General features: G+C 42.8%; 1 protein-coding gene across 1 annotated transcript; it reads left to right on the top strand.

Annotated features, from left to right (window-relative positions):
* The first annotated feature begins 512 nt into the window (after window positions 1–512).
* Window positions 513–3,327, top strand: LOC146019499 (hemoglobin subunit alpha-5-like). The gene is made up of 3 exons (XM_083152021.1): window positions 513–651; window positions 2,053–2,257; window positions 3,129–3,327. The coding sequence occupies exons 1-3, from the start codon at window positions 557–559 to the stop codon at window positions 3,255–3,257; spliced, it is 429 nt and encodes a 142-aa protein (XP_083008147.1). The 5' UTR covers window positions 513–556; the 3' UTR covers window positions 3,258–3,327.
* Window positions 3,328–16,845: the final 13,518 nt, after the last annotated feature.

Raw genomic sequence — 16,845 nt, 5'->3', positions numbered from 1 at the left:
GGGTACAAGTAAGACACAAGCAGTATACCGTACTCTTATAATGGCTGGGAATAATCTGCATATCTGCGGGTTGAGCAAGTTTCCAATGGAATTTAGAGCTGAACAGACTCTACCCCTTGAAATTCTTAGTTATTATAAGTGGGTGCAAATGACTTAGTACCAGGTTTCCATTAAGACAGCTTATTTTGTGAAGACCAATGTAAATCTAGATATATTTAAGAGATATATTATTTAATACAATACCATTTGTAGAAATAAGCAAACATACAGTATGTCATTATCAGGCCACAAACTCCATCCCCACAATATGTTGCGTGCTATAATGTGCATACTGTGCTTACTGTATGAGGAGATAAAGAGATATATCATTATATCAGGCAGTATGGATCCCTGAGCACATTCGTGTTTTTTTTTTTTTTTCAGATAAGAATTTGGGTGTAACGACAATAATAGCCAATGGAAATATGCTTAAGTCAGGTTGTTTTAAAAACCATTCTCTTTATAAGTGCAGGGAAATTGCATTGTTCAAGTCACCAGCAATCAACCTGAGGCAACCATGACTTTCTCTGAAGCTGAAAAAGCCTCCATCATCGCCATCTGGGGACGTGTGGAAGGCCATGCTGATGATATTGGAGCAGAGGCCCTGGAAAGGTAATGATTACTGAACTAGTGACAAGATTTATTCTTTAATTCCTTTTTCTGTGTTAATAATGATATTATATGGATCAACTGTAAACAGCATCTGTATAAATGAGTTTTGATGTAATTGTCTATAATCAGTGGCTTTAATCACTTCAGTGCTAGTTAGGATCATGGTAGAAATTTAATAGGATGAGAGATTCAGAAAGTGAGAGATTTGGTAAGAATTCTCCAGTTTTTTTAAAGCAGCAATCATTTATACGGCAAAACCAGTTTGATTTGAAAGTACAAATGATTGCCGCTTTAAAAAAAAACCTGGAGATTTTTTTACCAAATCTCTCACTTTCTGAATCTCTCATCCGATGGGTGAGATTTAATAGGATGAGAGATTCAGAAAGTGAGAGATTTGGTAAGAAATCTCCAGGTTCTTTAAAGCGGCAATTATTTACACTTAAAAATCTAACTGGTTTTGCAGTGTAAATAATTGCCGCTTAAAAAAACTGGAGATTTCTTACCAAATCTCTCACTTTCTGAATCTCTCATCCTATTAAATCTCACCCCATGTGTTTATTGGGCTATATGATACAATTACAGATATCATATGTAACCTCTGATTTCTCTCAGGCTAAATGACAATGTGTATTCTTTGTAAAACTTCTCTTTGGCTTCTAAAATCCTCAAAATGTCAGTAGGGTAAATACAATGTACTTTTTTGTGTTTTTTATTATGAAATGCAACTTCTACCCATAATATGATACACTGACATTTATATGGGAGTCGGAATGTTTCTGGGGCGTTCGCACTAAGCGTTTTTGCCTATGAGATAATAAACTCGCTGGCTGATTAATTGCTCTGTGCATACACACTGAGCTATTTTCACCTGGCCCAGCAATTTTCACAGGGAAGGTGGGAAAGTGGACTACTTTCCATAGTATGAGACTATGGAAGTGGTTCACTCAGCCTGTAATGCCAGCAAATCGACAGAGGCGGTTAGCGATGATGTGGAAGTGCACATCAGTGCTCACCGCTCATTGCCTGCCTGTACACACCAGGCAATTTTGAGCTCAAGGTATCTCAAAACTGGAAAAGTGAGCTACATTGAGCTCAAAATCACCTACTGTGTATGGGCCTTAACTAATGAGTTTCATGTAGCTGTGAATAAGCTGTACAATAATTTTTTTTATTGTCTGCAGAACAAATTGATGAAAGCCTGACCTTATTCTTGTAATTATTCTGAATAATACATTGGTTTAGAAATTTCACTACATTAAATACAAATGTGCAGCTTTAAATGGCTAATAGATTTACATGTACGATACTGTATACGCTAATAAAAATAACTGATATTTTAGAAGCATTTTTCATTATATTTGTGAATACCATGTATTAATTATATATTTTAATTCCATATAGACTATTCCTGAGCTACCCTCAGACCAAAACCTACTTCAGCCATTTTGATCTGAGCCATGACTCCAAGGATCTCCATAGCCACGGAGGAAAGGTTTTGAGAGCCATTGGAAATGCTGCCCAACACCTGGATGACATTGACAGTGCTCTGTCCGCCCTCAGTGACCTTCATGCTCAGAAGCTCAGAGTTGATCCTGGTAACTTCAGAGTAAGTATAATATTTCACATAGAACATATAAAACTGGGAGATGTACAGTATTTTTTGGTACTTGTGTAGTTTTAAGGCGGCCGGCTATGCTACGTTGTCAGCGTAGCTGGCGCAGTGAAACTACAGGAGACAGCACTGGGAGGAGGGTGGTGGGTGTTGTGGTTTATACTTACCCTCCTACTGGCGGCGATCCCCAATCACTCCCCGGTGGCAGCGACGGTCACTCCCCGGCGGCAGCGTTCAGTCCCCCTCCTCTGGCATTCGTGGTGGATGCTGTACGTAGTGCCGCTGCGGCGCATCACATGGTTTCCCTGCTCCCCCAATAGCACTACGCTAATTGCGTACAGCATCCGCCGCGAATGCTGGAGGAGGGGGACTGAATGCTGCCGCCGGGGAGTGACTGTGGATCACAGTAGGATTCAGCGGGGATGTGGTGCCCGTGGATTACAGCCTGGAGTCAGCCGTGGATCGATGGAGGAGGGTAAGTATAGATCTGCCATTTCACCCCCACTACCCCCACTATCCACGTCATATCCCCATTATCCACGTCATACCCCCAGTATCCACGTTGGCATGGAGTTGATGTTATAAAGTGTGGCGAGTGCAGCGAGGATACTGGGGTTATGACGTGGATAGTGGGGATATTAAGCATTGTGTATTTTCAGGGCTCCAGAGCCACTTACGTAGTTTACATAGCCAGCATCAATACACCACTACAAGTACCTATTTTTTCTAAGTTGCATATTACAGTTAATTTCCTTTTTATACAGTTTATAAAAAGCCATGTAAAAATAAATGATGCTCAGTTTTAAAGATGTAATTTCTATCTACTACATATTACTGCAATTAAAAGTAAGAATTTATCTTCTAGCTGCTGTCTCACTCCATCCAAGTGACCCTGGCTGTCCACTACCCTAAGGAGTTCACCGCTACTGCCCAAGCCGCTTGGGACAAGTTCCTCTCTGCCGTGTCCTCTACCCTGGTTTCCAAATACAGATAAACGGGTCCTCCCAGGGTGACAGCTGGAGTTACAATGTCTTATCCGGCATCACTTTATTCAATAAACTGAATTTCAGCAATTCATAGTTGTCTGTATTACTCACTCTCTCTATGATTATATAGTTATTTTTAAAATAGGTACGTTTTTTGATGAAAATAAGCATTACAATATGGAATAACCAAAAAAATAGCAAACCAGCAACACAAATGTGTTTTGTTTAATATTTGAATACAAATTGAAAGGGTTCCGCATATCTATGTAGCTTTACATCAGTACAGCAGTATTCAACATAGCAAAATCTCTTAAATATATGAATTTTTATTTGCAAATTTAAATACTACATCAGTACAGGGCTTTAGACAGCCTGGGTGGTCCCTGGTAAAACAAGGGGCATGGCCAGACCTTTTTATCAACCCCAAAAATGTAACCCCCAAAGGGGGGGTTAAGGGGGATTGTGATCAGTGAGGTCGCTAACCCCCTGCAGGCACATGAGACTGTTGCACTCAGTGAAAAGCAGTGTCCTGCATCCACAGCCGGCTAGCACATGTGTGCTGGGCTGGAGAGAGTCTACAGCTGAGAGCTGGATCATATGTGAGGAGAGGGGTAAGAGGGGAACACGGACTCTCTGTGCCATTGCCTCAGTATGACTATTTTGTTGTAAAAATTTTTTATTAATATTTGTAAACTACAAAGCACTTCTACCTTAAAGACTTATGCTGTGTACACACGGGGGCGATAGGGGCTATAATCGCTGGGAATATGGTCGCAGGCGACCATATTGCCAGTGATTGGAGTGCGCACCAGCGATAAATCGCCGGGTGCGCGCTCCTGTTTTCTGCCCCATTGTAATTGCTGGTCGCAGGAGCTTGCTCCTGCGACCAGCTAATTACCTCTGCGGCTCCCCCAGCAGAGGTTCCCTGCTAGCAATATATCTCCCCCCGTGTGTACGCACCTTTAATGGGGGAAATGTAATAGGATGAGAGATTCAGAAAGTGAGAGATTTGGTAAGAAATCTCCAGTTTTTATAAAGCTGCAATCACTTAAGTTGCGTACACACGGGGGAGATATATTGCTCAGCAATATATTGCTGAGCAATATCTTGCTCAGTGTCTCCTTTTCATCAGCGACCAGAGATGGTCTCTGATGAAAGGGAACCTCTGCTGGCGGTGCCGCAGAGGTAATCAGCTGGTCGCAGGAGCGGAACGGGGCTGAAAACGGGAGAGCGCACCCGGCGATTTATCACCAAGGCACACTCCCATCACTGGCAATATGGTCGCCAGCTACCATATTCCCAGCGATATCAGCCCCTATCGCAGACGTGTGTACACGGCTTTACACTGCAAAGCCAGTTTGCTTTTGCAGTGTAAATGATTGCTGCTTTAAAAAGACTGGAGATTTCTTACCAAATCTCTCACTTTCTGAATCTCTCCTCCTATTAAATTTCACCCCATAAGTGTGTGCTATTAATGTACATAACATGATACAACACAAATAGTAAATATCTTATGCTTATTCTCTATCGCTATCATACTTTTTCTACTGCATACCTCCCAACATGACCCTCTCCAGGAGGGACACATTGCTCTGTTTCTGGACTTCTCTGGTAATGTATGATTGCTATCACCTGTTACACACAGGTTAATTGATTAGAAAGGTGCTTTAACACCGGTGATGGCAATCATTAATTAAGGGAGAAGTCCAGAAACAGAGCAAAGTGTCCCTCCTGGAGAGCGTCATGTTGGGAGGTATGCAGTACTGTATGAAGAGATGTGTATCCAGGGTCAAGAAAGTCCATGTCCCAATATCACAAATCATTCATGTCCTCTCACACAGTGCACTGTAGAAGCTCTTCAGAATCTAGTCCATCCCAAATAATTAAATCAATGACTCATTTAATAGTACGTAACTCTTATTTGTCCTGATTTGTCTGGAGGTTCAGAGAAATTTCCTTAATACCATACAATTGTGTATTTATGTACAGATGTAATTACCTTGCTGCTATCTCTAACAATGCTTAATAAGCATCTTAAACTCTAACCAGACTTAAACATACTGTATAAACATATATACACACATGTGCCCCCTAGACTTGACTTTTGCATTGCAATCCCCCATTACTATGTCATCTCCTTGCGTCCATTACTGTGTGTGTGTGTGTGTGTCCATTACTGTGTCGTCATCCCTCTGTGAACATTATTCTGTAGTTCCCCTGTGTCAATTACTGTGCCACCCCGCCTGTCTTCATTATTATTTTGTCCCTCCTCTGGGTACTTGTGTAGTTTCACGGCGCCCGATATATCGGATGCGATATCTGCCAATATAGCAATGCGATCCGAAGTGATTTTTGACCTGTTCATAACCCCACTATCCAATACACATGGAGTTAATTGTATATAGTGTGGCGAGCGCAGTAATCCGCTTCCCCACGCGGGGCTCGCTATGCTTGCCACACTTCGGGCTCGGTGGCTCGCTGCGCTCACCACACTATATAACATCAACTCCATGCGTAGTGGATAGTGGGGTTATGAACAGATAAAAAATAGCTTCGGATCGCATCGATATATCGGCTGATATCGCATCTGATATATCGGCTGATATCGCATCCGATATATCGGCCAATATCGCATCCGATATATCGGGCGCCGTGAAACTACACAAGTACCCTCCTCTGTCTATAAGCATTATGCCCCCATGTCCATTACTATGTGTCCCCCTCTGTCTCTATTACTATATCCCACTCTCACCCTCTGTGTCCATTAATCTGTGTCCTCCCCCGTTGTCCATTACTATGCTGCCCCCCCCCCCTGTTCATTATTATGTATGTATACAATATGGTGTTCCTCACCCTTTGTAGATTTAACTTTTTTGCTCTTAAAATCACCTACATTCCTCTTCCTTCATTGGAAGGTATGCATATGACTGGCCTCCATGGGTCTTCTCTCCTGACAAAGAAGGGAAAAGTCAGGTGCTATCAGCCAGCCGCTGAACAGCAACAGGCAGCTGTCACAAGTATCTGCTGGCAACTCCTGTCACAAGTATCTGCTGGCAACTCCTGTTCCCAGACACACGAATATCGGCGGGACCGTTGCACTGTTGCAGAGCCTTGCTCGACATCACATGGGGCAGAGAATGAGGAGGCGCATTTTGCAGCACATGGGGGGGGGGGGGGTTTAAGAAGAAGCCTTCCACTGTGCTGCCCTGTAAACGTTTGTCCGGCCATCGGGACTCTGGGGGGTCCCGATGCAGCAGCAAGAACAAGCCCCTGCTCGGCCAGCCCTAGGCAGGCTTGGATGCCCCCACGGCAATAACATCGCCCTAGGCATTTGGCTAGCTTGCCTATGCCTAGGCTGGCTCTGCTTGTTAGCTATCAAGATGACTGCCAGATAGCTGTGCCAATGAAACTTAGTAATGGAACCATTACTTATGTACATTGTGCTACAGCACCAGCTGGAAGCCTACTCTCACAGTCTCCTTTCCACGCCACAAACATTAGATCCTACATGCCAGTTGTATCACCTTTGTTACATGCGTATGAATGGTGAGTCCCTGAGTGCTCCTACACTTGTGTTTAGCAGCATTACAAAGGGAACTATATATGTATTAGCCTAGGGCACCTTGTACCTTTAATCAGGCCCTGCACATACTGTATATTTTCCTTTTTAGCTGCGTCCTTGGTCTGTACACTGGCTCTTTAGAATGTAGAATCTTACCTCATGTGCTTATCCTTTCTTACGTCAGCAGTCTTCGACTGCACCATAGCATGCTGTTTGCTGCCACCTGGATACTTATGTTGCAGCAATCGGCTGATGTTCCTATAATCATTTACCCTGTATTTGCCCTGTATTGTCTTCAACTGTAAAGTATTGTTTTTTTCCCCTGTTTGATTATGTGTATTCTGTAACTGGGCGCTGCGGAACCCTTGTGGCACTCCAGATGTTGTGGAACTACATGTCCCAGCATGCCCTGACAGTTTTGGCATGCTCTTATAGGAAAAAACGTGGCAATGCATGTTGGAACATGTAGTTTCACAACATCTGGAGGGCCACAGGTTGAAGACCCATGATATAAAGGATGATGATAATAATAATAATATTAATAATAAATAGGAATATCTCAGTATTTGTTCCATAACAAGATATTATACATATAGTGATTCATTGCACACTATATACTGAAATGCTATCATATATTATGCCAGCCTTTGTCCCTACTTAATATGTCAGCTTTGTCCCATCCTATATTATGCCAACCCAAAGTGCCTACATACTATTCCAGCCTGTATCCCAACATAATGTGCCAGGCTGTACCTCTACACTATTGAGCCTGTGCCCCCAATACATTATACTTGTACGTAGGTCCCCATTTACTCAATAATATGCAGAGCTTGATTAACTAATAGGCTGATTAGGCTGCAACCTTGAGCGCTAGGTCCTGAGCGGTGCAGCTACAGCATAAAATATTGCTCTGGGATGAGAGATCGTCCTAATGGGAGCAACAATGCCTGCTGAGACTGCCGTCATCACCGAGACAGGGATGACGGGAAGAGATCCTGGGCCAGATGCACTAAGCTTCAAAAGTGATAAAATGGAGAGTGATAAACAGCCAGCCAATCAGCTCCTACCTGCCATGTCACAGACTGTGTTTAAAAAATGTCAGCATTCCCAGGGGAACAGACAGCATTTTTATGGGGACGCCAATAAAATGCTGGTCATTCCCCTGCCCCAGCCCCCTGACCACCCTTGTCTCTCCCTTCACAAAGCGAATGCCTTACCGAAGGTGTTCGCACAGGGGACTGCACATTGCGTATTTACAAATGCCCAGACCAGCACCATCAGCCGGGAGAGCGAATTGGGACCTGGCCGACCAGGGCTGAATCACCCCTATGTCTTTTGTGTATGTTATTCTTACAGTATGCCTTAGGTCAGTGGTCAGGGAACTCGGTCCTCATTACCCCATACAGTGCATGTTTTGCTGTTCTCCTCACAGAATCACAAGTGAAATAATTAACTCCTCCTGCGGACCTTATAAAATGTGTCTGTGAGTAATTAGTACACCTGTGCACCTGCTGGGTTACCAGCAAAACATGCACTGTGTGGGGTAATGAGGACCGAGTTCCCTGACCACTGGTCTAGGTGATGCAGCACAATACAGATGTGCATAAACATTTGTATGGGGCTTGCACAACACAAACATGCTAGAAGAATGGGATTGTGACACACTGATAATGAGCCCTAATGAGTATGAGATGCTTGGAGTAATGAGGATGGTTCTGTTAAAGTGGACACATCTCCAATAACACACCGACTGCTTATTCATTTGAATCAGAAAACATGAGAGGCACATGTGCTTCATGACACGTCCAAAGAAGACAGTAGGTGTAAGGAATTGGTGCAATGAGGAGAGATTTGGATATTTAGGTCAAAGTCAAGCTACCTGGTAAGACAGAGCCTTATATAAAAGTGTTGGCCTGCACCCATCTTCAAGGGGAATGAGAATATTAAGTGAGAAGTTTGGAAGCTTCATCAGCAACTATTTAAACTATACAAAATTGCGTCCTCTGCTTCCTCCACACAGAGCGCCACAGAATGATGATGTGTGATATCTTTAGACACACATCCACCCGTGACACTGTGCGGGATGGAACAGAGACTCAAAATCAGGCGCACATTAACCAACACAATTTCCTTAAATAATTATAAAGTGTTACACTTGCAGCTCTTAACTGGGGAGTATCTGCAAAACCCCAAAAGTAGATAAAAATTTTCAAAGAATATCACAAGAATATATAAAGAGCGCAATTGTGACACTGGAATTACTGGTAAAAAATATGTTTTGGTACTTATGTAGTATCTGGGCTGCCGATTTCTAAATCGGGTCGGATCGGGAGATCGCATCGCATCGCATGCGACCATGCGATTCGATGCGATGCGATGCGATGCGATGACCCGATTTTTCCATAGGAATCAATGTTAAAATGGACTGAGTCCATTTTAACATGGAATTCAATGGGAAAAATGGGTCCTTTTCATACCCCTACTATCCAAGTGGGCATGGAGTTGGATATAAACCTGTGGCGAGCGTAGCGAGCCACCGAGCCCGAAGCGTGGCGAGCGAAGCGAGCCCCGCGAGGGGACGAATACCGTCCCCTCGCGGGGCTCGCTTCGCTCGCCACGCTTCGGGCTCGGTGGCTCGCTACGCTCGCCACAGGTTTATATCCAACTCCATGCCCACTTGGATAGTAGGGGTATGAAAAGGACCCATTTTTCCATAGGAATCATTTTAACATTGATTCCTATGGAAAAATCGGGTCATCGCATCCGATATCGGATGCGATGCGATGCGATGCGATGCGATATCGCATCGCATCGCATCTGATTGTATGCCTTAACTTAAGGCATACAATCAAAAAATCGGCAGCCCAGATACTACATAAGTACCTATGTTTTTTATTTTTTGTTAATATAATATCTTGATCTTTATAATTAGCACACACCTAATCAATAGGCAGACAAGCTAGTATGCCATCTTAAAACACATGTAATACATTATACATATAATAATAGCAAGAAAAATATATATAAATAAAATACAGTTTAAATGAAGGACATGGACATCCAATAAATTGTTAGGCTGGCCAGCTCAACTTTAAAACACTTAAATGAGTGTATATATTTCTGAATTTGAACAATAGATTTCTCCAACCGGTATTTGTTAGTAAGCAATCAAATGTGCATTAGCCAAGAACTTGAGGCTTAATGTGCCACTTTCAACACAGTCTTTTTAGATGTTATTTATTTGCCCATATTTTTAAAGGCTTTTTATGCAAGGATGACGCTTAATTCAAACAGTCACGATAGAACCGTAGTGGGAAAAGCTTGTTCTGTGTGCTGTATCAGATGTTTTACAGCAGACCTTCAATGAGGTTAGATAGTAATGGCTTTGTACTCCGGGCTACAGGTGCTGACAGTGGGCTTTTTTTAGATCAGGGAGACATATAGATAAATTGTGGTTGCTGCTTACAGAATAATGAGTGCAATATAATATTTGATTTTTCCTGCACTCAAAGGCTGTCCGTACTCACTCAGCTGGGGACGGACGCCTGTGGGAGCAGACTTACGGCCACGATGTTTCTCCTCACTGCATGCAGAAGTGTGGTATTCAGCATCCACCCGTCAGAGGTAAGTAACCGGCACCGTCATGATGTTTGTAGAACAGCACCGGGACCAGGATGTTGTAGAGACACAGCCACACACGGTAGTTGGAGTCCACGTCCTTTCACAGGAAACAATGCCTGTCAGGGGGGCTTTCTTGACTAGTTTCTCCGACTCCCAACAATGTCGGTTTCTTCTGAAGAAACCGACATTGTTGGGAGTCGGAGAAACTAGTCAAGAAAGCCCCCCTGACAGGCATTGTTTCCTGTGAAAGGACGTGGACTCCAACTACCGTGTGTGGCTGTGTCTCTACAACATCCTGGTCCCGGTGCTGTTCTACAAACATCATGACGGTGCCGGTTACTTACCTCTGACGGGTGGATGCTGAATACCACACTTCTGCATGCAGTGAGGAGAAACATCGTGGCCGTAAGTCTGCTCCCACAGGCGTCCGTCCCCAGCTGAGTGAGTACGGACAGCCTTTGAGTGCAGGAAAAATCAAATATTATATTGCACTCATTATTCTGTAAGCAGCAACCACAATTTATCTATATGTCTCCCTGATCTAAAAAAAGCCCACTGTCAGCACCTGTAGCCCGGAGTACAAAGCCATTACTATCTAACCTCATTGAAGGTCTGCTGTAAAACATCTGATACAGCACACAGAACAAGCTTTTCCCACTACGGTTCTATCGTGACTGTTTGAATTAAGCGTCATCCTTGCATAAAAAGCCTTTAAAAATATGGGCAAATAAATAACATCTAAAAAGACTGTGTTGAAAGTGGCACATTAAGCCTCAAGTTCTTGGCTAATGCACATTTGATTGCTTACTAACAAATACCGGTTGGAGAAATCTATTGTTCAAATTCAGAAATATATACACTCATTTAAGTGTTTTAAAGTTGAGCTGGCCAGCCTAACAATTTATTGGATGTCCATGTCCTTCATTTAAACTGTATTTTATTTATATATATTTTTCTTGCTATTATTATATGTATAATGTATTACATGTGTTTTAAGATGGCATACTAGCTTGTCTGCCTATTGATTAGGTGTGTGCTAATTATAAAGATCAAGATATTATATTAACAAAAAATAAAAAACATATTTTTTACCAGTAATTCCAGTGTCACAATTGCGCTCTTTATATATTCTTGTGATATTCTTTGAAAACTATTTAAACTAGCAGAGTGGGGCAGTGAACCAAATAAGAATGAAGAAATCTGCTCCCCCAACCTAGAGGTATTGTCTCTGCAGGAAAATGGAACAGGAAGCCTATCCACTGCAACAAAAGATAATGCCAATCAAAACCGAATAGATATAGGCAGAAAGATGAACATAGCTAGCAGCAGGAGAAGCACAAACACAACTTTAACCCCTTCCTGACACAGCATGTTTTTGCCTTCCTGACAGAGCCCTTTTTTTCAAATCTGACATGTATCACTTAAGTGGGGATAACTTTTTTTTGCTTTTACTTATCCCAGTGATTTTGAGATTGTTTTCTCGTGACACATTGTACTTCAAATTAGTGGTAAATTTGGGTCGATACAGTCTGTGTTTTTTTGTGAAAAATACCAAAATGTCGTAAAAAAATGGAAAATTTAGCAATTTGCAAAATGTTAAATTTTCTGCTTGTGAGACAAATAATCATACCACTCAAAATAGTCAATAACTAACATAGACCATATGTCTACTTTATGTTTCCATCATTATTTCAACTTCCTTTTAATTTTTTTGGACACTAGGAGGCTTACAATATGAATAACAAATTCTCAAATTTTCAAGAAAATTTCAAACACTGATTTTTTTAGGGACCAGTTCAGTTCTGATGTGACTTTGAGGGACTTGTATGTGAGACACCCCCATAAATGATGCCATTTCAAAAACTGCACCCCTCACAGTATTCAAAACAGCATTTTGGAAGTTTGTTAACCCTTTAGGTGTTTCACAGGAATTAAAACAAAGTGTAGGTGAAATTTCAAAATTTCATTTTTTTTGCAGATTTGCAATTTTAATACATTTTTCTAAGGAACACCGTAGATTTTACTAGAGAAATGTGACTAAAAATTGATTCCCCCAATTCTTTTGTTTTCATAAATATCCTATATGTGGCCCTAGTGTGCACGTTGACCAAACTACAGGCTTCATAATAGAAGGAGCACCTACTTGATTTTGGAGCCTCCTTTTTATGAGATTATTTTTTAGGCACCATGTAGGTTTCTAGGCACCATAAGATGCTAAAATTTAGGAACCCCCCCACAAGTGACCCCATTTTGCAAACTACACCCCTCAGGGAATTCATCTAGGGGTATAGTGTACATTTCAAACCCCCAGGGGTTTCACCAATTGTGGTACAACTGGGCAGTGAAAATGAAAAATTAAATTTTTTACACAAAAATGCAGTTCTGGCTCAAAATTTTTCATTTTCACAAGGAATGAAGGAGACAAAGCACCGCAAAATCTGTGCCCCAATTTCTCCCGAGTACGGCATTGCCTCACATGTGACCAAAAAATACCAGTTGGGTGCATGGCAGGACTCAGAAGGGAAGGAGTGATATTTGGATTTTGCAGCACAGATTCTGGTGGAATGTTGGTGGGTGCTATGTCGCATTAGCAAGACCCCCCAAGCACCAATACAGTGGAACCCCCCCACAAGTGACCCCATTTTGCAAACTACACCCCTCAGGGAATTCATCTAGGGGTATAGTGTACATTTCAAACCCCCAGGGGTTTCACCAATTTTGATACAACTGGGCAGTGAAAATGAAAAATTACATTTTTTTACACAAAAATGCAGTTCTGGCTCAAAATTTTTCATTTTCAGAAGGTATGAAGGAGAAAAAGCACCCCAAAATCTGTGCCCCAATTTCTCCCGAGTACGGCAATGCCTCACATGTGACCAAAAAATACCAGTTGGGTGCATGGCAGGACTCAGAAGGGAAGGAGTGATTTTTGGATTTTGCGGCTCAGATTCTGGTGGAATGAATGGTGGGTGCTATGTTGCATTAGCAAGACCCCCGAAGCACGGTGAAATTATGAACCTAATAATCCATAGATGTGTGGTATATTTTAAAACACTCCTTTATACATAGGCCGGGTTTGTCGGGGCAAGTGTCACACTGGAAAATAGTTTGCTTTCTTATTCCCTTTTTATAGCAAACTTTGCACCTTTTTTGTGTCCTGCCCTTTTTTCCAGTGGAGGGGATTTCATCAGGAAAATGCTGCCCTGGTACAATACGGGGGCCAGTACTAGAAGTACTGGGGCCCTCTGCCTGCTGGTTCCCAAATATTAGGCCCTTTATGACTTCCTCTTGAAAGTGCATAAATGTCCCCCTCTGGCCGGTAGAACGGAATAGCACGTAAGCGTTATACAGTGCCATCTGGATGATATACACGGCCAGCTTCTTGTACCAGATTTTTGTTTTCAGCAGGGCACTGTACGGCTTCAGTACCTGATCTGAAAGATCCACTCCGCCCATGTACCTATTGTAATCCAGGATACAATTAGGTTTTGAGGTGTGGGTACTGGTACCTCGTACAGGGACGGAGGTGGTACTGTCTCCGTGAATTGTTGTCAGTATAAGGACATCCCTCTTGTCCTTATATTTGACCAACAACATATTTTCGGTGCATATTCCCCTGCTTTCACCCCTTCTCATTACTTGGGCAATGTGCGTTTTTGGGAGGCCTCTTTGGTTCTTGCGCACAGTACCGCAAGCTGCTGTACCTCTTGAACCAAGGGCCTTAAACAGGGGGATGCTAGTGTAAAAGTTATCCACATAGAGGTGATAACCTTTATCCAGAAAGGGGTGCACTAAATCCCAGACAATTTTTCCACTAACACCTACGAGGGAGGGGGGGCATTCTGGCGGTTCAATTCTTGAATCCTTCCCTTCATATACCCTAAACATGTGGGTGTACCCTGAGGTGCTTTCACACAGCTTATAAGTTTTTATGCCATACCTTGCCCTCTTACTGGGAAGGTACTGGCGGAATTTAACCCTTCCTTTAAAATGTATAAGGGACTCGTCAATACAAATAAATTTTTCAGGGATGTACATCTCTGCAAATTTGGCACTGAAATGATCAATGACCGGCCTGACTTTGAATAGCCGGTCAAAGGTGGGATCATCTCTGGGTGGGCACTGTGCATTATCGTTGTAATGCAAAAATTTAAGGATCATCTCAAAACGAGCCCGAGTCATGGCCATACGGTAAAATGGGGTGCTGTACAGAACATCTGTACTCCAATATTGCCTAATTTCTGGCTTTTTTACTATGCCCATATGAAACACCAGACCCCAAAACGTCATCATCTCTACTGCATCTACAGGGGTCCACCTAGCAAATGATGACGTGGGGTTTTGAGCAATAAACTGCTGGGCATATAAATTAGTTTGGTCCACCATTAAATTTATAAAATCATCAGAGAAAAATAATTTGAAAAAGTCAATTTCTCTGAGACCTGTGGAATCAAATTGGATTCCTGGCATGGCCAAAAACTCAGGAACCTGGGGCTCAAAATTGTCTGGTGGTGGGGTCCATACGAGATCAATTATTGGGGGGGGGTCTCAGCTGCTCTACGGGGGCGTCTTTGAGGGGGTCCCTCATCACTAGAGGAGGAAGAGGAGCTTAAGATGAATCCTTCAAATTCCCCGCTTGCCTCACTGGCTGTGTCAGAGTCAGAGGCAAGCATGGCATATGCCTCCTCCGCTGAATACATTCTTCTGGATGACTGGGATGACATTTGGGATGACATTTGGGATGCCATTTTTATTTTTGTGTTTCTGGTAGTGAAATGTTTCAACACGTGTATAGTGTAGGGGGGGTACAAACTTTATTTCAACCAGGGGGGTATGTAGTGTGTAGTGTGTATGTAGTGCAGAAAAAAAAAATACTTTATACAGGAATTTGATCCCAATATAAAAAAAAAAAAATTGATGGGGTTAAAAAAAAAAAAAAATTGAAGGGGTTAAAAAAAAAAAAAAAAAAGGTCCTGCGCCAAAAATTGAGCACAGATGTTGGTCAGTAACGTCCGTCACTGAACAGCGCTCAAAGGCAACAGGAATTTGATCCAAAAAAAAATAGATCAACCCTGTGCCGAAAAAGCTGATCAGTGATGTACGTCACTGATCAGCGCACAGTGGCCACAGGACACCCACAAAATCACAGTGTGTGTAAAAAAAAAATTAAAAAAAGACCCCACAGCACCCTCAAAAAAAAAAAAAGGTGATCACTGATGCGACACTGATTACCAGTGAGGGGCAGCAGGTGCACAACCTTTGGTGCAACTGACAGTGCAACTGGCAGCAACTGACAGGTATATATATATAAAAAAAAAACCTCTGCACCCCCAAAGAGTTGCAGATCACCTCAGATATAGTGATCAGCACAAAAGGCGGGGGCAGCAGACACAAAATATAGCACTCTCTATCACTCTCTGTCACTATCTCTCTCTATCTCTCTCTATCTCTCTCTATCTCTCACTATCTATCACTCTATGACACTGCAGCAGCAGCACTGACAGTTATATATATAAAAAATAACCCCTGCACCCCCAAAAAGTTGCTGGGGGTGCACAAAAGGGGGGCAGCAGACACAAAATATAGCACTCTCTATCACTCTCTGTCACTATCTCTCTCTATCTCTCTATCTCTCACTATCTATCACTCTATGACACTGCAGCAGCAGCACTGACAGGTATATATATTAAAAAAAAAACCTGCGCCCCCAAAAAGTTGCTGATCAGTTAATTTATACTGATCAGCACAAAAGGGGGGGCAGCAGTCAGTTATATAAAAATATATAGCACAATCTTTCACTATCTCTCTATCTCTCTCTATCTCTCTCTCTATCTCTCTCTATCTCTCTATCTATAACTCTATCACACTGCAGCAGCACAAAATATAGCACTCTCTGACACTATCTCTCTCTATCTCTCTATCTCTCTCTATCTCTCTCTATCTCACGCTATTACACTGCAGCAGCACAACACAGGAAGTCACAAGTAGTAACAGGATCCAGGAAGCATCCAGCACGCTACAAGCAAGTGATCAGGTAAGTATTTTGCAAGGATCAGGTCAGTATATCACGGCAGCTAGGTACGGTGACCGCACTGCACGCAATTCCAGACCGGAATGGCGTCTGCAGTGCAGTCACCGTTAGTTTAAATCCCCCTCCATGGCTGTGATTGGTTCGTCGGTCCGACGAACCAATCACGGCCTTTGGGGGCGGGCGGGGTGAGGTGGGGTGACACCAGTGTCACCCTTACACCCCGTGGTGATTGGTGCTGTACTTTACAGCACCAATCACCTCCGATCCCTGTGTCACCGGCGAACGTTATTCGCCGGTGACACAGAAAACGCTGTAATTGGCTGTTCACACTGAACAGCCAATCACAGCGATCGCCGACGGGGGGGCGGCATCGCAGCCCCCC

Source organism: Crinia signifera, chromosome 7 (assembly GCF_055691185.1).
Source record: "Crinia signifera chromosome 7, ASM5569118v1, whole genome shotgun sequence".
NCBI lineage: Eukaryota > Metazoa > Chordata > Amphibia > Anura > Myobatrachidae > Crinia > Crinia signifera.
The sequence above is the reverse complement of the archived record's forward strand: the minus strand, read 5'-3'. Positions and strand labels throughout refer to the sequence as shown.

Excerpts from the sequence above, each read along its gene's own strand:
- LOC146019499 (XM_083152021.1), top strand. The coding sequence starts at position 557 with ATGACTTTCTCTGAAGCTGAAAAAGCCTCCATCATCGCCATCTGGGGA. Across the intron at positions 652-2,052 it reads GGAGCAGAGGCCCTGGAAAG|ACTATTCCTGAGCTACCCTC; the intron begins GTAATGATTACT and ends AATTCCATATAG. Across the intron at positions 2,258-3,128 it reads TTGATCCTGGTAACTTCAGA|CTGCTGTCTCACTCCATCCA; the intron begins GTAAGTATAATA and ends TTTATCTTCTAG.